Source organism: Schistocerca nitens, chromosome 6 (assembly GCF_023898315.1).
Source record: "Schistocerca nitens isolate TAMUIC-IGC-003100 chromosome 6, iqSchNite1.1, whole genome shotgun sequence".
Taxonomy (NCBI): domain Eukaryota; kingdom Metazoa; phylum Arthropoda; class Insecta; order Orthoptera; family Acrididae; genus Schistocerca; species Schistocerca nitens.
The window spans coordinates 176,310,211-176,333,099 of NC_064619.1; the positions used below are offsets into that span (position 1 = coordinate 176,310,211).

A 22,889-nucleotide genomic window follows, 5' to 3' on the forward strand; every position below is an offset into this window, starting at 1 on the left:
ACTGCTGCTGCTCGCAGTGTGGCTTCAGCTGCCAGAGACTTCAATCTTGTTGTGTGTGTGTGTGTGTGTGTGTGTGTGTGTGTGTGTGTGTGTGCGTGTGCGTGTGTGTGTGTGTGTGTGTGTGTGTGTGTGTGTGTGTGTGTGTGGGTGGGTGGGGCTATTTTTGACAAAGACCAGACCTTGCTGGCCAAAAGATTATTTGTGACAGTCTTTTTGTTGTGCCTATCTGCGACTCAGTATATTCACTGTATAGTAATTAGCAACTTTCCTTTTTATAATATTGTTAAATTCCATGATGGATTCACTATTGTTTGATCAATGCTTCTATTTTAGATATTTGAAAATAGTCTAGGACCAAAATCATAAAGAAGTAGGACAAATAAATAAAAATGACAGCTGTAAGTGGTATGAAATCATTTTAAAATATATTATACATTTATGTTTCCAAATAACTATGCAAAGAGGATGAAAGGTGTATTACACAGCAGACAGAAAAAAAACACAGCTTACCGAAGTTAAAGCATCTGAGAACTCCTCCTCATCACCAGATGTTAAGTCCACACTCTCCTCAGGAATATGACTGCTTAATTGTTTGTGCAAAACCTGTGCTTCCAGGAGGCACCTATTATAATGATTGCAATTAATTAAACACAAAAAGCACAAAAGAAACACTCAGTTTTTTTTCCAGTTATGTGTTACAGACAAACACAGTTTTTCAAGATATTAAAAAATTTGATCAGTTTTCTATTAAAGAGAAAGTAACAACATAACACAAGAAGGCCTGCTTTTCACTTCTGATTACTAGAAGAGTGAAGCTAACAATCTCTCAGAATGACAGCCCTTGATAAACATGTAGCCCTAGCTATGGACTACAATGTGGCAGTCATAAAGTTTTAATAATCATTTCAAAAAACATAATTAATTTTTGGTTTGTTTGCAGCTGTGTGTCTAATGTCCTGGTACATATTGAAATCCTCATATTAAAGTACTGTGTACATGCTGCTAGAGGAGCAAAAATGAAACTTGCACAGCACAATGAGTAAGTGGAGTACTGTGCAATAATTTGTTTTCCTCATTTGTAGGGGAACAACACTGCAACAATCCATGTTGAGTTAGTATAAGTGTAAGGCAACAATGCACCACCATGTGACGGAGTCATTAGATAGTGTACATGCTACCACTACAATCAAGTAAATCTGAATATTGATGAATAAAGTAGAATACGATATTTCTAAGAGTCAGGAATGACAAGAGAAGTGCAGGCCCTGGCAATCTAAGACTGGTGCATCAAGGTGCTAACGGAGAAAGTGCATATCTGTTACGGATCAGTTTACAACATATTGCGTACCATTTTTAAAGTGACAAAGGTTTCTACAACCGCCCACTCAGAAACCTCACAGAACTGAGGCAGCAGTGGAAATATTGCAGTTGTGTCACGCAAATCCAGACATGTTTAGCTTTGGTGTACCACTGTGACCACTGGATAATGGAGCAAAGCAAGCAGTGGAACTAGGTGGAGTCACCACTGCTGAAAAGGATCAAGACCCAACAGTTACTGGACAAGGGGTCACTGAATGTATTTTGAGACTGCCATGATGTGGTGCTCAGATATTATGCCCATAATGGTCCGAACTGACACAGCACGACACTACGTCATGGGAGGTTGCCGAAAAGGCTTGTTTTGCTCCAGCTGAATCTGTGCAAGACATAGTCACACATTCTGCTTCTTCAGGGTAGCAAATTTTACCTCACCTCCCACCCCCAATAAACTAAAAAATAACATGGCACCCAGTGTGTGGTAGCCATTTACAGAATAACGACAATGTTTTACGTACATCTGCATACAAACTCCACAAGCCACCATATGGTGCATGGCGAACAATGTGTTACTTACATCTCCATACATAGTCCACAAGCCACCATATGGGGCATGGCGATGGGCAACCTGTAACCCTAATAGTCATTTACTTTCCTGTTCCACTCACAAATAGAGTGATGGAAAAACTACTGTCTATATGTCTCCGTGCAAGCCCTAATCTCTCTAATCTTATATTCATGGGCCTTATGCTAAATGTATGTTGGCAACTGTAGAATCATTCTGCTGTCAGCATCAAATGCTGGTTCTCTAAATTTTCTAAATAGTGCTCCTCGAAAAGAAAGTTGCCTTACCTCCAGGGATTCCCATTAGAGTTCCCGAAGCTTCTCCATAACAACTGTGTGTTGTTCGAACCTACCGGTAACAAATCTAGCAGCCTGCCTGTGAATTGCTTCTGTCTTCCTCTAATATGACCTGGTGCAGCTCCCAAACACTCTAACAGCATTCAACAATGGGTTGCATTAATGTCCTATATGTGCTCTCCTTTACAGATGAAGTGCACTTTCCTAAAATTGTTCCAATAAACCTTAGTTGACCATTCATTTTCCCTGCTACAATACTTACATGCTCATTCCATTTCATACTGCTTTACAATCTTTTGAAGGTGGAATGTTTTTGAACAGCTGAAATGCAGACTTCTACAGGTAATGTCTCTGCCATGTCAGCCATTAATGAGAAAAATGTGTCAAACTGAAAGATTAATATGCAGAGAAGGACTAAAACCACCACCGAGTTTCATGGTTGTGGCAAGGATCACTCCTGGATCTCACTCTGTTTAAATTGTAAATCCGCAAAATGCTAGGTACTAACTCCACAAAAAACAGGTAACATGGGGTTAATATATTGTACTTGAAGATGAAGAGAGAAACACAGTAAGCAGCTTTAGAAGCATTTAGGATGCAGTAGTTATTCAGAGATGAGGCTTGCACAGGATAGAGTAACATGGAGGGCAGCTTCAAACCAGCCTGAAGACCACAACAGCAAACAAAGTGTTGCGAGAGTACACATTTGCGTGACCTCATCATATTGAACGAGTGCTTTCGCATATGAAGACTTCAGGTAATTCAAGTAGCACAACAGGTCACAGCATTCCATATCCATAACAAAGGGGCACACAGGACACATGAGTTTCCACAATGACAAAGTGATTTCTGAGTTGGAACACTTCCTTAACAGCCAAAATAAAGACATCTCCATCCAAAGTCTGAAACAATTAATCCATCATTCAGAAGAATGTGTGACACTAAAGAGTGAGCTAGAAAAGAAGGACTAATACCATTACTGTCACAAACTTTCATGGTCACAGGTTAATTTTTTTGAGGTGACAATTAAAAATTTATGACTACCTCTCATACTTTAATGAAAATTTTATCTATTTTTATTTATTACTGGTGCTTGTTTTATCTAGCGTGGCCAGATAAGAGTCTTTAAGCCTTCCCTTACATCACACCACAAACTATACATACCAAATACCATTACTAAAGATTGTTTACCAAGTTTCACATTTTTTATATGTACTTGTACATCAATTAAGTATACACCTGTGATTTTTTGACAGTAATTACTAAAAATTATCAGTGCATAGAGGGGGTAGTTAAATCTGGAAGTGGCTTGTTGACACTTTGGAGCTGTTTCTCATTCCATGACCATGATCCACTCATTCAGGTCACTGTTAACAAGAACTACAGTGTTATTTCAACATTAACAGTGACCAAGTACTCCCATTCATTGCACATATTTATGGTGACCATGATGTGGACACACTAGCCTTCTGAGATGACAACAGCAGTCCTCAAAGGACTGCACACATATATTACAGATTTGACAAATGCTCAGGAACCCTATCTCATCTGAATACAACTACTAAAATGTCTGATCGTAATCCCATGGAAAACATCTGGGAATGTTTGTAACAGAAGGTGAACTGTAGAATTAATATCCCCAAAATTTAGATGATTAATTGGAAAAGAGGTGGCTTCCGCATACCTGAAATTTTGGACTCCCTTCCTTACTGAACTTAAGCTGCTATCAAAGTGGTGGTGTTGTATGATATTATCATGATGTCTTTGGAGACGACTAATTTTGTTAGTTGTACTTCTCTGACAAATACAAAAATTTCCAGTATCAGTCTCATTTCTTATATGGCACTAAAATGCCACCATAAATAGTTTTCTATTAATGAGAGCAGTATTACCGAATTTGTGTTGAGACAGTGCAATAACACGTATATAAATCCAACAAAATGTGAGAGTGTCAGTTCCCTGTTGGTTGTACTTTGTTTTTATCTGCTTATGTGGGTAATTTAAAAAAAATTGCTATCATAAGGATCTGGTAAACAATATTTATTTGGTAACAACACTTTCGAAGAAGACACTAAGGTCCTCACCTTTGCTTCAATCAATAGACTTGAGTGATCCACAATCACTAGTGGTTCTGAATTCCTAACAAAGGGGAGGCACTTACATATAACAAAAATGAATTTATCCAAAATGGACCTGTGTGTAAAACCGTCAGTTAGAATGCATTGCTCTGAAAGACAAGATTGTAATTCACTTCTGTTATCTAGTAGCTATTTCCTAATTATTATTTATCCACTTATTTGGCAAGTCTCCTACATAAAAAATCCAAGCTTTTCAGGATAACAGCTTACTCAATAAAGACCAATGCTTCAGCTGAACATGAGAATATTCCTGAAATGTTGATGTAATTGTCCACAGTATTTAAGAAATGGTTAATAACACTGAAAGTAGCTCTTTCGGTTAAATGTTATGAAATAAAGCCATGTTGCCATCTAATAATAATTTATTTTTTGTTCAAGGATCCATTCAGTTGTTGGTTGGTTGGCTGGTTTAATGATTAAAGGGACCAAACTACAAGGTCGTCAGTCCCTCCTATATGAACAGCAAATCAACAAAACTATACATCAAAGAAAGGCCTAGTGCAGAATGGAAAATGGGAGAAGAAAAGGGGGGAAGGAAGAAAGGCAGGCGAGATGCCCTGTCCAAGAATCAGTTAGAGGCCCTCAAAGGCAGAAAGTGTGATGGGGGACATATCGCCCGCCACTTACCAGATGCACCCCACCTAACAACACACAGAAAAGTCTAGCGATATGCATAGGGCGAGAGGAGTACAGGAAAATAGAGAAAGAACACCACATAAAACAGAACATGTGAGAAGGGGGGAGAAGAGCAAAACAATGGATAGGGCACATGCAGCAACAGAGCACAAAGTCCAGACAGTCACTGCCTGATCGGGGCAGAGGAGGCAATAGGTCAAGCAAGTATGGCCAATGCAGAGCCAACAGAGATCAATGGAGTGCTTGCAAGATACTCACATGGAGGACCTAAACAAATCTGAAGTCTTCTTTACAGCCCGTAGTTTGTTCAGAGAAGTCAAAATATGTCATTCTGTATCCAAGATCATTAGAACTTCAAGGGATAACACCGGTCGAAGACCCATTCCCAGAATACCAATTTCAAGAGGGCATCTTTCTTGCAGCCAATTTTGGCAGCCTGTCAGCAAGTTCATTCACCATGATCCCAAAGTGACTTGGGTCTGGAAATAGACCACCGAGTGTCCACATTGTTTGAGGGCAAAATGGGAATCCTGGATATTCAGGACCAAGGGACAGTGAGGCTAATACTGGTCAAGAACTTGTAAACTGCTCAAGACAGTCGCTACAGATGATGATGGACTCACCAGTGCAGGAATGGATATGTTCTAGAGCATAAGAGATGGCAACAGCCTCTGCAGTGAAAACAGTGCAGCCATCCAGTGAGAATCACAGTTCATTACAGCTTTCATGAACTTAAACAAAACCAGTGTGACTGGCAACCATTGAGCCATCAGTATAGATTACTTCTGAACCCCAAAATGCAGCAAAAATGGAGAAGAATTCGTGAAAAAGGGCTTCAGGCAGGGCTGAGTCTTTCACACCTTGTGATAGGACAAGACAGAGCTGTGGATGGAGATGCACAACAGAGATGAACATTAGCAGGCCTGGTGAAGTAGTGGTAGAGGGGAAAGCCGGAATTTTGAAAAAAGATACTGGATGCAAATGGTGACTGTAACCCCTACGCCATTGAGGGAGGATGATCTCCATATCTGGAAAGTGGAAACAGTAGCTCAAGTGCTCTGGGGAGCAGCAGATGCATAATGCACAAGCAACCAACTGTTGGCACAGAACCCACCATGGTGGAACCCTTGCCTCCACTAGGAGGTGATCACAGGGCTAGTCTGAAAGGCACCAGTTGATACTCATACCCTGAAATGGTGTATCGTGTCCAGCATTGGAAGTGTCAAAGGTAATGCCAGCAATATGCAAGACTCCCATAATCTAGAGGGGTCTGGACCGATGTTTACTAGATGCAGAGTAGAGCAGTCCTGACTCCAACTTGTATTGCTGAGGCATCAAAGAACATGGAAGTGCAGCAAAAATCTCTACTTTAGTTGAAAACGATGAGGAAGTCATGTCAACCAGGCATCAAAGACAAGTCCCAAAAAACAATGAGGGTCCACCACATTGAGGGATGAAATTAGAATTATATTAATACCTTCAGCTGCTATCGGGTGTTGATATATATCTACGGGGACAGGTGAAAATGTGTGCCCCACCCGGGACTCGGACCCGGGATCTCCTGCTTACATTGCAGAAGCTCTATCCACATGAGTCACCGAGGGCACAGAGGATAGCACAACTGCAGGGACTATCTCGCGCACGCCTCCCACGTTCTCACCTTGTATGTCCACACACTACATTCGTAGTGTCCCACCCCAACACACTCATTACTTGTGGAAGACATTCTTACCAAGAGTTCAGGGAATGTGTGTGCATCTGCACAGAAGAAGAAGGAGGAGGAGGAGGAGGATGAGGTCATGGCCAGTGTTGCCAGAACTTATATGGATATGGCGTCTGTTCTTTTGGATATGTCCGAAAGAAGATGCAGACGGGCTGCACTATACAGTGGTGACAGAAATGTATTATGCAGGTCTTGGCAGCTGAAAATTGCATTGTACTTGATGTACTGCTCCCTGCAATCTGCATTTGCAACACTCATCACAGACAAATAAAAATATGTGCAAAAGTCATCAGTATACAACGAAGGGGACACCAAAGGTCTCACAGACACCGCCAGACCATTGATAGCCACTAAAACAGAGAGGGACACTTGAAACAGAATCCAGCAGAACTTCATTCTCCTGTAGATGAGAGGTGTTATGGGAGGCACCCAAAAAGTGTGACATGAAAGAAAGTTCCAGATAAAAATTTCGAGCATGCCATGGAGGCCCACTCGGGTACTGTGGCAAGGATCTGGTGGTGCTGTGTGGTATCATAAGATTTATGCAGGTCAAAGGAGACTGCAACAAAGTGTTGATGCCGGGCAAAAGCCATTCAGATAGCAGACTCCAAGTGGACTAAATTATCTGCAGTAGAATGGCCTCAGCAAAAACCATCCCAGATTAAAGCCAATTGGTCCCGGGATTCAAGGATCAAATACAATGTTCAAGTCACCAAATGTTCAAGTAACTTGCAGAGGACATTGGTTAAACTGGTCAGATGATAACTGTCCATCTGAGGAGGCAGTTTATCCAATTTCAAAACTGGAATAACTACACTTTCTCGGTACAGGGAAGGGAATTTCCCATCACTCCATAAACGGTCATGGAGGATAAGCATATGATGTTGGCTAGCCACTGACAAGTGTTGAAGCATTTGGTTGTGCACCAGTCCATTCCAGAAGCCCTGTCAGGGCAGAGAGGAAGGATGCTGCCAAATTCCCACTCACTAAATGGGGCATTAAAAGGTTCCAGTTGGTGAGGAATGAAACATAAAGGGAGTTGTTCCCGACGGTGTTTGAGAAGACAGAATGTGGCAAATAGTGGACTGATAGCAGGGCCTGGGCAAAATGCCATGGAAGATGCTTACTGATAATGTTCGGGCTGCTGAAGATAACAACATTTGTGAAGATAACAAAATTCAAGGAAATTCTCAGGACATCTGTAGGACAGCAGCCAAAAATCTGCTTGCTTCACCCATACTTGTGAAGCAGGAGTGTGCAACCCTATTGCAACAACATATCATTCCCAATAAATACATCTGTAGAATTTAATAACATAATGGGCCCAGGAAAGGAGAAAATATAAAAAGGAGAAAATATAAAAATGCAGTAAAGGAAGCAGGCAAAAAGGAATACAAACGTCTCAAAAATGAGATCGACAGGAAGTGCAAAATGGCTAAGCAGGGATGGCAAGAGGTCAAATGTAATGATGTAGAGGCTTGTCTCACTAGGGCTAAAATAGATACTGCCTACAGGAAAATTAAAGAGACCTTTGGAGAGAAGAGAACCACTTGCATGAATATCAAGAGCTCAGATGGCAACCCAGTTCTAAGCAAAGAAGGGAAGGCAGAAAGGTGGAAGAAGTATATAGAGGGTCTCTAAAAGGGCGATGTACTTGAGGACAATATTATGGAAATGGAAGAGGATGTAGATGAAGATGAAATGGGAGATAAGATACTGCATGAAGAGTTTGACATAGCACTGAAAGACCTGAGTCGAAACAAGGCCCCGGGAGTAGACAACATTCCATTAGAACTACTGATGGCCCTGGGAGAACCAGTCATGACAAAACTCTACCATCTGGTGAGCAAGATGTATGAGACAGGCGAAATACCCACAGACTTCAAGAAGAATATAATAATTCCAATCCCAAAGAAAGCAGGTGTTGACAGATGTGAAAATTACCGAACTATCAGTTCAATAAGTCACAGCTGCAAAATACTAACGCGAATTCTTTACAGACGAATGGAAAAACTGGTAGAAGCGGACCTCGGGGAAGATCAGTTTGGATTCCGTAGAAATGTTGGAACACGTGAGGCAATACTAACCTTACGACTTATCTTAGAAGAAAGATTAAGAAAAGGCAAACCTACATTTCTAGCATTTGTAGACTTAGAGAAAGCTTTTGACAACGTTAACTGGAATACTCTCTTTCAAATTCTGAAGGTGGCAGGGGTAAAATACAAGGAGCGGAAGGCTATTTACAATTTGTACAGAAACCAGATGGCAGTTATAAGAGTCGAGGGGCATGAAAGGGAAGCAGTGGTTTGGAAAGGAGTGAGACAGGGTTGTAGCCTCTCCCCGATGTTATTCAATCTGTATATTGAGCAAGCAGTAAAGGAAACAAAAGAAACATTCGGAGTAGGTATTAAAATTCATGGAGAAGAAGTAAAAACTTTGAGGTTCGCCGATGACGTTGTAATTCTGTCAGAGACAGCAAAGGATTTGGAAGAGCAGTTGAACGGAATGGACAGTGTCTTGAAAGGAGGATATAAGATGAACATCAACAAAAGCAAAACGAGGATAATGGAATGTAGTCAAATTAAATCGGGTGATGCTGAGGGGATTAGATTAGGAAATGAGACACTTAAAGTAGTAAAGGAGTTTTGCTATTTAGGGAGTAAAATAACTGATGATGGTCGAAGTAGAGAGGATATAAAATGTAGACTGGCAATGGCAAGGAAATCGTTTCTGAAGAAGAGAAATTTGTTAACATCTAGTATAGATTTAAGTGTCAGGAAGTCGTTTCTGAAAGTATTTGTATGGAGTGTAGCCATGTATGGAAGTGAAACATGGACGATAACCAGTTTGGACAAGAAGAGAATAGAAGCTTTCGAAATGTGGTGCTACAGAAGAATGTTGAAGATTAGATGGGTAGATCACGTAACTAATGAGGAGGTATTGAATAGGATTGGGGAGAAGAGAAGTTTGTGGCACAACTTGACTAGAAGAAGGGATCGGTTGGTAGGACATGTTTTGAGGCATCAAGGGATCACAAATTTAGCACTGGAGGGCAGCGTGGAGGGTAAAAATCGTAGAGGGAGACCAAGAGATGAATGCACTAAGCAGATTCAGAAGGATGTAGGTTGCAGTAGGTACTGGGAGATGAAGCAGCTTGCACAGGATAGAGTAGCATGGAGAGCTGCATCAAACCAGTCTCAGGACTGAAGACCACAACAACAACAACAACAACAACAACAACAACAACAATGGGCCCAGGTGTGAAGCTGTTTAAAGGCCAGGAGGTGGTTGAGAGATGGATATCACTTGTAGCACTGGAGGGCATGATGGTGGCCTTTAAAAGCTACAGCAGTTTTGGAGGTCCACCATAGGACAGTCTCCCACTGGGGAGAACCCAAGGAAGAGAGAATCGTAGAAGCTGAAAGGATGGCATTGGTCAAACTCTATACAGACTCATCAATGCAGTTCTGTGGTGGAACAGTTGGGATGGCAGCCAAGGAAAAGGAACGTCAATAAAAATTAGTAAAGGCCCACCCAGAAGGGCGCGCTGTGAACGATGCAGAAGGAAGATAAGACAATCAGGAAATGACTGCTGTTGCACAAATCATTGTGAATTCCCCATGGGACAGAGGGAGGAATCCAGGGCTACAGAAGGAAAGATCAATGGCCAAGATAGTGCCTTGTGCCACACGAAAGTGTGTGGGGGCTCCAGTTTTGGGAAGGCAGAGGTCAAGCTCTGCCAGCAGGTCTTCGACAAACTTGCCCTGGTCAGCGGTCGCAGTGCCATGCCACAAACGGTTATGGCCGTCAAAATCTGCAAGGCAAATGAAGGGGTGGAGGGAGCTATCGAAAAACTGCAAGAACAGCAGAAAGCATAGTAGTAGTTTGGGAGTGTGGGATAGATAAAGATTGCCTATCATTATCACAGAGGCTAAATGGATCTGAATGGCCGCAGCTTCCAGTGTGGTTTGAAGAAAAACCCAGAAACTAACTATGTCCATGAGGACCAATGTACAGACACCACTGAAAGATAGCAAAGGTCTGACCCAGTTACAACACAAGATGTGGAAACCACAAAGAGTCGGCAAATGAGCATCCACAAAATGAGATTCCTGCAATACAACGCAAGCTACAGCGTAGAGAGAAATAAGAGGCTGCAATTCTGGAAGGTGACAATAATAGCCATTACAATTCCACTGTAGTGGAGTAGTACAAGAGGCTGGATGGACATTGAATGGACCAGAATCGGTCATTGTGCTGTGTCATTGGAAGGATGAAGTGACATCCACAAATGTATGATCGGACCTTGATTGAAAGCAAGGGGGTGACACGACCTGGAATGTAAAGGGGGTTCTCGTCTTGAGACTTGTGCATCTTCTTCTTCTCCTCCTTTGGGGGGGAGGGGGCAAAAGGAGGTGTGGTCAGGAAGAGAGCAAGACACAGCAATATCAGGATCCATAAGAGAACACATGCCTTGAAAACCACAGAGAATGGGTCCCATGTCTGACCTGAAGTAACAATCTTCTTTTCCTGGAGACACCAGGGAGGGGGGACTACTAAAGATAGCACTGTCCCTGGCAGCTGACAGAGAAGATAATTTTTTGCCTGGATGAGGAGAAGGAGTGTCCCGAATATTCCTGTCCTTTTTATAGATAGAGCAATATGGTTAGCAAGGATAATGTGGGCTGGAACTGTTCACTTGGGCAGTGGGGTACAAGGACTCCCCACTTGGAGAGAACAGCCACAGTTGCCACAAACAGGAGTCGCCTCACATCATAAAGATGTGTGACAAATTGAGCCACTGAGGACAGCAAATGGTAGGTGGGATATAGGACTTTACATCACAACAGTAAACCACAACTTCGACTTTTCCAGAAGGATACCCCCACAAAGGCCAGGATGAAAGCGCCATTATCTAGGCGATTATCCTTGGGACCTCTGTGGACTCACTAGACAAAACAAAAGCCGTATCATGCAGATTAGTGCCAAGTTCTTCATCAGACTGAATAAGGACGTCCCTGTGGAAAATAATGCCCTGGGTCACATTTAAGGACTGGTGAGGAGTAATGTTCAACGGGATGTCTCCTAAGTGCTCACAAGTGCAAAGGGAAGCTGATTGACTGGCAGAAGAGGTTTTAATTAGAGGGAACCAAATTGATCTTACTAATCAACTTCACCAAACTTTTCTTCATTGTGTTCTACAAAAAAAGGCTGTTTGGTAGTGGCGAATGTCTCTCCATCTGTCCTGGAACAAATCAAGTAATGAGGGTTGCTCGTCCAGCTAGCCACGCAATCTAACGCGCTGCTTCCGGAGCGGGAAGGCATGCCAGGTCCCAGCACGAATCTACCCGGCAGATTAATGTTGAGGTCCGGTGTGCAGGCCAGCCTGTGGATGGTTTTTAAGGCAGTTTTCCATCTACCTCGGTGAATGCGAGTTGGTTCCGCCTCAGTTGCACTGTGTCGACTATTGCTGGCAAACACCGATTCCACGTAAGAGTACACCATAATTATTCTACACTCATCTGGTATGAGATGTTCCTGGGGGAGGGGGGGGGGGGGGGGGTCCACTGAGAGCCAGAGCACACAATAACCATGGGTTCAGCATGGGGCAGTGGTAGAGTGGGTGAACTACTGCAGCCTGTTGTGGGGTTGTGAATGACTGGGGGCTACAGCATTATTTGATCCATTGCCAACTGAAGAGATGGCCATAGAAGAAAGTCCTGTTTTTTTTGTTTTTTGTTTTTAATAGGTTTAATGAGTTCCATACGGAAATAATTCACCCTGATATCACCCACTCTTATCAGGGGCTCACCTTGTGGGTGCCACCCTGCCACAACAAGAGCCACATGGCATGGCAGTCATTGCCGGAAGTTTTGATGCCCCAAAAAATGAGCAACCGCTCCTAGGCATACACAAGGTGGTGACAGCCCAGGTACCAGAAATGTGATCCCTGTTGTCAGAGGACTCACCCGATATATACATAACAGCCCCACCACACGGACTGGTGACATAGCGAGGGGTGCAGACTATGGCAGGGAAGGAGAGGGGTGGGGGGCAGGAGAGGAACTGCTGCCGGAGATGATAGGGAGGAAGTTCTCAAGTTCTTTCCCAAATGGCTCAGACTATGGACACAATTTAGAAAGGGAGGTCAAACCCCAAGGGGGGATCAGAAAAAGCCGAAAAAAGGGAGAATGGAAACAGGAGATGAGACTATAAAGGATCAGCAGAATCAAGGGGGGGAGACAGAGGAGCTAGGATGGGAAGAAGTGGATATGGGGATGGGAATGCAACTAAGGAGAGAAGAGAGGCTGCAGTATCTTCGGGCCCAGTGTGCTCCACACACATCCCCACAGAAGATGGGTCCCCTAAGGGTGTTCATTCAATTGTGAAATGGGCATTTTTTTAAACTTTTGAAAAAACCAGACAACACTGACTCAGGCCTGGAGTTGCTCATTTGCTACTGACCACCTTGGCCTACTAAACACGGATAAATTGTTGATTTCCACACATGAAGGTTCTTTGGCTGTTGTGCTGTATGGATTCCTGAATTTTTATTTTCCACTACTTAAACAGAAACTGTTGCAGAGTATTATTAGAACTTGTTTTCAACTATTCTGAGACCAGGTACTTTCTCATTTTGTGATAATACAATTTTTTGTGAGCCATTTATTTTCTTGTAAGTTCCTACACAGCTGTTCATAAGCTCTTTGTTTAACTGCATACAGCATAATTTATTTGTCACTTTCTTCTTACTTTTTTACAATTTTTTAAGATGCATTTCAGAACTAATCAATATATTTTTCAAACTAAGTTTGAAATTATGGACTGCTGTTGTTTAGAGAGCAAATGAAGTTCCCAACTTCCTTTATCAATGGATCTTAATTACCTACGAAATCGAAACTTTGAATCCACTCATGTTATTTTGTAACTTAACCAAAAAAGTTATCCACCTTCCCATTAATATCAGAACTGTTATACAGTTTGAGACTCTTTATTGAATGTTAAGCAGGAAATATTTAACTGTTTGCTGATTAAAATTCCTCTTATAGACAATCATCTAGCCGAGGTATGGTTTGCAGATAAAGCCAATTAATGTTAAAGGTAGTCACTGTAGCCAGTATCAAAGCTTTCTCATATTCACTTTGTGTTTATACACACCTGGTCAAGGAGAATGTCAATGGTTTTTAAGTATGTTGAAGAAATACCTGTGGCTTGCGAATAACTGAGCCTTTGCAATATTTAAGTAATTTTCTCAGTGGAGGCCAAGGTTTCTTTCTTTTTTTAAAAAAAATAAAATAAATAAAATAAAAAGAGAGAGAGAGAGAGAGAGAGAAAATGATGTTACAGTCCCCATAGAGCACCATCCTTTTCCATTAATCTTAAGTTTCACTAGAGCTATGCAAAGTGTTCACTTCAGAAATTTAATTTCATTACAAAAAACTTATTTTCTTGCAATGAATACATATGGTGTAAGAATTAATAGTAAACTATAAGTTCACTGCAGTGAACTGCACTGAAGAGACCACAGCAAGCCTATCAAAAATCATAAATTTAGTTGTTTTAGTAGTTTACAATGAGGCAACCAAGTACGCACAATTATTTTATTCAAAATGGTAAATTAATTTCTTCTACAACACTGTAATAGAAATGCCATGCAGAGTTTAACATTACTAAATACTATGTAATTACCTGATTTTAATGAGTCCAAAACCCTGATTAATGCGAGATAACGTCACAAGTTTACTTTAATTTTACAGAGTAACACAAATTAAATTTCAATGGTCAAACTTCTCGTCTTCAACATGCTTTATATACCAACATTTGATACAAGGATATTATGTAATATAACGTTTCAGGCAGACAGGTCAAAATACAAGTCCATCGTTCTTTAAACCTGTCCGTACATGCATTCTAAGCAACAACTGAAGTTTCTGCATTAAGTTTTTCCTAATTTGGTGTACATATTTAGCTATTAGCATAAACAGAGGTAACAGAGGAAGAATGAAGAGTGATGAGCAGTTTTGCAGCATCATTTTCCTTGAGAGCTGGCAGTCAATCAGAGCTTTGGAGAAACAAACATCTTCAGTGAAAAAATGAGAACATCTCCAGTGGCTGGAGAAGAGAGAGCACTTTAGTTTACCATATCCAGATGATTCACTCTTTCTGAGTGGAAATTTCAACCTCAAAGATGCCATCAACACAGTTACTGTAGAGAATGTTGCTGTACAGTGGAAACTAGAGGAGGAAACTCAATTTGTGTTATTACATTATACTAAGAAATCTCCAAGCCTGTCTGTGCCTGTTATTCTCAATATTGTACAAAAGCAGTTTAAAGTGATTTTCTCATGGTGCAATGACATGTTCAAGAAACCTGAAAGTGACCTATCCATATGGCAGTATTGTTACAAGTGCTGGAAGTACAACACTTAATGTAGGTCAGAAAATGAGAATTTTATGCCTGATTCTCTTGGTGTACCACTTTGCCTGTCAAAGAGCTGGTTGCTATATTCATTAAAATGACTTGATAGTTGACACTTCATGCGTGGAGCTGGTTTCCTCCAATCAGAGCATTCAGTGTCAGGCCCAAACTGTTTTCCATTGCCAAACTGCCACAAAAATTAGTTCATTTCCAATTCCTTGTCCAGTTTTCTTTCTTGATGTATTTGGTTCTCAAATCCTGGGTTTGGTCCTTTTATTTTATATTTCATCATACATGATAACCACACCAATAACAAAACACACACACACACACACACACACATACACACACACACACACACACACAATGATGCTAATGAAAAACACGTTTCATACACAGCTCTAACTAAATGCTAATGGAGATTTTCACACAGCATGCAATCCAGGAGCACATATGTTGTTGTCATAATGACAGAGATCAGCTTACATTAGATATGCTTTGCACAATATTGCAAGAAACAGAGTTTTTGAAGGCTGCAATTCATCACAGTGACTGGGTAACCATACTCAAAACTATAACATCCTGAGTCAGTGTAATGGTCTATAGTGTAATGGTTAGCATACTAACATGCCATGTAGAAGGTCGTAGGTTTGAATCTCGTCAAGTGTCACAAAATGTTTTATTATTTCTAACTCTAATCAAAAGAGTCTGATCGTCATTTTTATTCAATTAATTGGTTTAAATGTAACTTTTTATTCCTAATTTTTTGCCACTTCATTTGCATTATCTTACTGACTTGTATTTGCTCTTATTTTTCTATCTATCATTCTTTTCTCGTCTGAAATCTGCCTGTGTCGCCTACAATCTGCAACCAAGTGACAACAAGGACAGCTCTTCGGTTGGTAATGTGGCAGCTCACGTAGCCAGTGAGAGGATGGTTTCAGGTGACCAATGTTAGCAAGAAATTACAGTATGTTTTTAGTGTTGAAACAGAGCTATTCCTGTCTCAGTTTACTTGTAGAGGTTAGCTTTAATCATTGTGAACAAACCGATTGTGATTTTAGTTCTGCCACAGAATGTCTACTACTATGTTCTTGGATGCATTGCACATCTTGAGCTTGTGGTTAGCTTAGGACACGAGTTTAAATTCAGAGCTACAAAACATGTCTCTTGCCACAGTTCAGACATTGGTTACCTAAAATCAGCTGTCGACAAATCACCTTGCATTTCTGATGTACCTCATGGTGGCCCCTTCCAACACTGCTCCATGTTATACATTAATAGCATTTGTGGAGTGACTTGCCTTGCTTGTGTGTTACCTATAACTGAACAGTAGCTGTTGGCCAATGTGGCAACACTGTAGCAGCAAGTTACATATATCAACTATCAAGTAATGTTAAATAAACTACAGTTTCGAAATTGTAAAAGGGTTTTTTTAATGTATAGTGCTTTATTCTCAGAAGATAATCACTGGGAAAAAGCACGTAGAAGAACATGCATAAGTCTTAATGCAATATACTTGGGTCATTCCATGTCAATTCAACCAATTTGAGAAAATGTTCCAGCTGATAGTCTCAGATTTGGCTGAAATTTAGCACAACAATGCTACCAAGTATGGAACACTTATGTACAAAATTTTAAGTTCCCCTACCAATTAGTTCCAGAATTGTGACTTGTGAAAGAAGGTGGCGTGACCCGGAAATTGCAACCCGCATCTGGCAATCTATCTTCAGACCCAACTTCAGGTCTCAATAACTTTGGAACTATTCCACACAGTCCAGTGAAATTTTTACAACCCTGTAACATCCACTTAGAGAACACACTATGAATCAAAACACCAACAACATATTTCTGAGGGAAAATAAAAAATTCCAAAATGTGATTAAAAAATGTAATACGTTAAAAGGTACATATTGTAGGTGCCCTCTATGCCAAATATAATTCACTCAAAAAGGGTATAAATTTTTTTGTGGTAAGATTAATGTAGCCTAAACACACACAGAACTCATCTTGCCCATATCAGTCACACAAACAGAGTTACATGCACATGAAAATACAAAAATTTGAAAAATTACCTGAAAAACATGGATTTTCAAAGTGTGGTAGCACAAAAGGGACAAGTGGTATCCAAGCCAAATTTCAAACACTGCATAAGTAGACCATACAATAATATGTGGCAAAATTTCAACTTGTTATTGCTAGGCATTTGTATACAAAAAAAGTTGACAGAGATGTATTTGGTTACGTTTCTTTTAACACGATTTAGCAAGTAATAGTGATGATGCAGACAGCTTGTTTCAGATAAAGCTGCAGCAATTGTTGGGAACCATTAGGCAACAGAAAGTTAAACAATGGTAGTTTTCAGGGACACAATGAGTCATTGTTAGGCAGGAACAACAAAGGAAACAAGCAACAATTACAGGTTACTCATGTTTTAAAGATTCTAGTTCAGACTGGTCAGTACTGTTGTGGAAAGTCAGTATGGAGGCAGAAGAGTGTACCAGTGGTGCTTTTTTTTCTTTTTTTTTCCAAACAAGTTGCAGTATTGGTAGAGCACAAGCATCTGAATGTCATAAAGCAACATATGGAACAAAATGTGGCATTCGCTTTGTACTGTATGATATGGATGAATCGGACCAAGATTTGTTGCTATGGAGATCCGGGATACACCCAGTGGGCACAAGAAGTACAGTTCCACGAACTTTAGTGTTTGTTATCATCATATGAAAGTGTTTCTGGATAAGTATTCTTTCCTACAAAGAAGTTGTTTGGACCCATTTCAGATTCATAAGAAGACAGTGAAGTGTAGCTTCAGAGAAATTGATATAAAATCAGTATTGAAAGTGAATCAGTACATGGGACTTAACATGAAACCAGGACAAAAGTTATGTTCCAGGTGTGTTACACTGCTAAAAAATGAATATTCTGATAATTTACATGACAGTGATGAAAGAGATCCAGCCACCTTCAACCACAGTGGATGAGCAATTAAATACTTCAGTGACTGCTCTTGGTTTGTCTCCCATGAAGACACACAAAGTTGGAAAAGAGACAGGCCCAGCTATGGTAGAAGAAAACTACAAGGAGCTCAAATTGAATTAAAACACAAAATAGCTGACACACTAATGATGGAAGAGGAAGAACTATCTGCTCCAAAGGAACAGAGATCATGCCAGAAATGCTCTGATTTAGACAAAATTGTGCATGATCTGAAATAAAAATGTGCCATATCCACATGCCAGAAAAAAAAGTAGCTATTCTTACCCTTGCACCTTCCAGCTGATCTATTGACTACACTTGCAAAGGAATTCAGTGTTTCTACATACATGGTAAAGCAAGCTATGAAAATAAAAGCAACCCAAGGAGTGCTCCCACAACTTCTGCAGGCTCAGGGTAAGCAATTGAGTTCAGAAATAAAGGTGCTAGTGTCGCAGTTTTATGAAAATAATGACTACAGTCGAATAATGCCTGGAAAAAAAAGACTATGTAACAGTGAAAATGGGAAATGTACGCGTACAGATGCAAAAAAAAAAACTGTTGCTATGCAACATATCAGAACTATATGTAGAATTCAAGGAAAAGTATCCCAATACCAAAGTAGGTTTATCTTCTTTTTTTTCAATTTTCGGCCAAAATGGGTTGTGCCTGTAAGTGCAAGGGGCACACACAATGTTTGTGTATGTGAGACCCATCAAAATGCTAAGCTGATGTTTGCTGCTATAAGGAATTCTGGTCTGGATAACAAAGGTACAATGAAGCTGCTAGTGTGTGACATCAGTTCCTACCAGTGCATGATACACAGGAGTGAAAAGTGTCCTGGTAAGGCAAATCTTGCAGAACACATGAATAACAAACTGTATGTTGAACTCGTTATGGATGACAATGAAATTGTTTCTTATAAACAATGGACACACATGGATCGCACAAGTCTTGAAACAAAGTAAAGTACAGTGGAAGATTTTGTTGAAATGTGTTGTCAAAAAAACGGACCACACACAGCTTCACAGCAAAAGCACAATCGGCTTATCTCCAGTTTTGTAAGGATAATTTGAAACAAGATGAAAATATAGTAATACTAGACTTTTCTGAAAATTATGCATTTATAGTTCAAGATGCTATCCAAGGATATCATTGGGACAACAGTCAAGCAACTCTCCAGCCATTTACGATTTACTATAGAAGTGAATCAGGTGATGTGTCTGTCATGAACCTGTGCATTTTTAGTGACTGTTTAATTCATGATGCCATTGCAGTTCATGCCCACATTCGCACTGTCATGGCATATGTGAAAAACAAGCTGCCTCACATACATTTTGCGAAATACTTCAGTGATGGGGCAGCTACCCAGTACAAAAACTATAAAAATCTGAAAAATTTATGCATGTATTACCACGATTTTCAGATTCATGCAGAATGGAATTTTTTCGCAACAAGTCATGGTAAAAATGTATGTGATGGTATTGGTGCTACCATTAAGCGCATGCCATCACGAGCTAGTCTGCAGCACCCTACAGAAGTTCACATTCTAACACCTCTTGAATTATTTACCTGGGTACAGAAAAATATCTCTGGCATATAACTCTGACAATGTGCAGATGAGCAGACTGTCCGGTTATAACTATAGGTTCATGCACAACATGTGTCATCACAGTGTGTGTGACTCAGGGTTCAGAAGCAAAAGCAGCAACATACAACCAGGTTGCTATGTTATTGCTGTTTATGATGACAAATGGTTCTTAGGATGTGTTGCAGAGTGCTGTGAAGCAGAAGGTGATGTATTTGTGAACTTCATGGCACCAGCAGGACCAGCAAGATCATTTCATTCGCCACATTTGGCAGAAAGGTGTTGGATTCCTTTTGAACATATTATTATGACAGTTCCAGTTCCTATCACAGTGTCAGGAGGACAGTACAATTTGCCACTCAATGTACAGAGTACAGTAGCTAAAGTGTGGGAGAAGTTCTGTTCAAAGAACAATCGAATGGTTTTTAGCAGTTACGGTGAAGTAAACATTAATGATAGGTTGTGTTAATCTGTCTATTATATGTTGTTGCTTAGTGATTAAACAGTTGTGGGAGAGGATAAGAACAGTTTATGATATGTTTTTACAAAATTGTGTAGTGGAACAATGGCCACATCACCAAAAACATCTGTCAACATCCATTGTACTCAAATGTCTTGCAATAACATGTTGCTGAAATTTTGAGATATATATCATTATGGTCTACTTATGCAGTGTGTGAAATTTGGCTTGGATACCACTTGTCCCTTTTGTGCTACCACACTTTGAAAATCCATGTTTTTCAGGTAATTTTTCAAATTTTTGTATTTTTGTGTGCATGTAACTCAGTTTTTGTGACTGATATGGGCATGATGAGTTCCATGTGTGTTAAGGCCATATTAAGCTTACCACAAAAAATTTATACCCTTTTTGAGTGAATTATATTTGACATAGAGGGCACCTACAATATGTATCTTTTAACGTATTACATTTTTTAAATCACATTTTGGAATTTTTTATTTTCCCTCAGAAATATGTTGTTGGTGTTTTGATTCATAGAGTGTTCTCTAAGTGGATGTTACAGGGTTGTAAAAATTTCACTGGACTGTGTGGAATAGTTCCAAAGTTATTAAGACCTGAAGTTGGGTCTGAAGATAGATTGCCAGATGCGGGTTGCAATTTTCGGGTCATGCCACCTTCTTTCACAAGTCATAATTCTGGAACTAATTGGCAGGGGAAACTAATACTTTCTACATGAGTGTTCCACACATGGTAGAATTAGTGTACTGAATTTCAGTCAAATCTGAGACTATAACTAACTATGTAACAATGGCAACTATGAACAGCTTTCCTGTGGCTAACACCAAATAATGAAAAAAACTGGAATAAATGCAAGTAGGCACACACTTTATGAAGTACTCAGTTTATCAGAGAAATGACCCATCAGATTTGTCAACAAAGTGGGCAGTGGTCACTACAAAATGATATGAAAACAAAGTAAAAAAAGTATTTGTATCTAGCACTATGTAATAGTAAACTAAACTAATTAAGAGCACAAAACATGATGCAATTGAAATAATCAAATAAAATATGTTATAAACATGTACTACATCCACTGGGCTAAAAAGTCTAAAGCATATGATGTACTGAATAGTACCTGGTTGTCAGGAGCTTATCCAACATGTCTGGCTCACAGTGCAGGACAGCAAAAGAAAGAAAATCGCATCGCTGCTGTACATCAGAAAATTCTCTACACTGCCCCAGTTGCTGCACAACTTGCCACCCAATCCCATGGTTGTTGTCCACTATATTTTTGCAGATTTCCGCACAACATTTAAAATCTTCTGCCTTATTAAGCACAAAAATAAAATACATATATTACACAAAATACACATAATCTAAAATATTAAATCTGTCAACTGTTGAATAACCTAAAAATGTAATTCAAAGGATAATTAACATTATGTAAAATAAATGTTTCATCCAGGAATTTCCATTATTGCAATAAATGACGTAAGTTTAATATGAGACAAAGTCCTGTGTGTAATACAAATCATGGAAGATGGACTCACAATATAGTTGAGGTGTTGAGTAGTCAACAAGCAATCACACAAACAAGACGGAGCAGATGATATGTCTACATCTTTCAATATGCTCTCCCCTCAGTGCAAATATGCCATAGTGCATATTATGAACTGAAACTTTGAGAGATGCTCTATCCACTGATGTGTGTCATTTTTCTGTGGTGTCGTGTAGTTTTCTAATAGTCGTCTTCTGGAACCCAGGAGGTACTTATAGGACCCTGCCTGGAAGCTTAACAATCATTTCAGTCTCATTTATGAGCAGTCGACCACTCAGTACCTCAATTATACAGCAAAAGCTATCTTTACTGATTTCTTAATTACTAATATCATTTTACATAGAAATTATATTTTGTTAAAATAAATTTCTAGAAAGTTTGTTTTTTAGATACAGGTAGAATCTGTGCTTACAACAGGTATACTGATAAATGACCCAAATACATCCATATCAGATACATTCAGCATAACAACAGAACAGTCTCACAACTCGTTCATTAGTAACAGCATACAAAAACTCATATATTCTATTCCAAACAGATAATAATGAATTACAGGTACCTGATGTAGAGATCAGTGGACATATGCTGGATAAGGTTCTGTGTGTGAAGTTTCTAGGCATCCACACTGATAATGAATTGAGATCGCACCATCACATGGATGAGTTAACCAAAAAGCTCAGTTCTGCCCGTTTTGAATTTAGAATTCTCTCTGTCAGCTCTAAACTTCTCCTTTCATGAAACTCCAAGACTCTAAAACTGTGTGCTGGAGGAGGACAGGAACTTGGGCCATTGTCTTTCACATGCAATGTTTTAATTAATTTTATGGTCCAAATCATATCAACGCTCTACTCTGCCAGTACCTCAATCCTGCTTTGAAAAGGCATCCTACTTGAGCAGACATTGTAGGAGAGTTTCTGTGGAGTTTTGAAAGTAGGCTAGTGGAACTGGGAGACTGGCTGCCTGATAGGAAGCATGAGAAACACATCTGTCTATACTCTGCAAAATACCATGAGGCACATGACAGAGGGTACATTCCATTGTACCAATTATTAGGGTTTCTTCCCATTCCATTCCATTCAAAGATGGAGTGTGGGAATAATGATTGTTTGAACGCCTCTGTGCAAGCAGTAATTATTCTAACCTTATCCTACACGATCCCCATGTGAGCGATACATAGTGAGTCTTAGTATATTCCTAAAGTAATCGTTTAAAT

The 22,889-nt window shown here is 40.0% G+C and overlaps 1 protein-coding gene across 2 annotated transcripts in view; it reads right to left on the reverse strand.

Moving 5' to 3' along the window:
* Positions 1-22,889, reverse strand: part of LOC126262433 (NBAS subunit of NRZ tethering complex-like) — a 412,445-nt gene that overhangs the window by 223,082 nt on the left and 166,474 nt on the right. For both annotated transcript variants that reach the window (XM_049959075.1, XM_049959074.1), the window contains exons 25-26: positions 21,254-21,444; positions 511-622 (exon numbers count right to left, since the gene is read on the reverse strand). In XM_049959075.1, the coding sequence (XP_049815032.1) occupies positions 511-622; positions 21,254-21,444 (303 nt within the window). The remainder of the gene's footprint in view (positions 1-510; positions 623-21,253; positions 21,445-22,889) is intronic.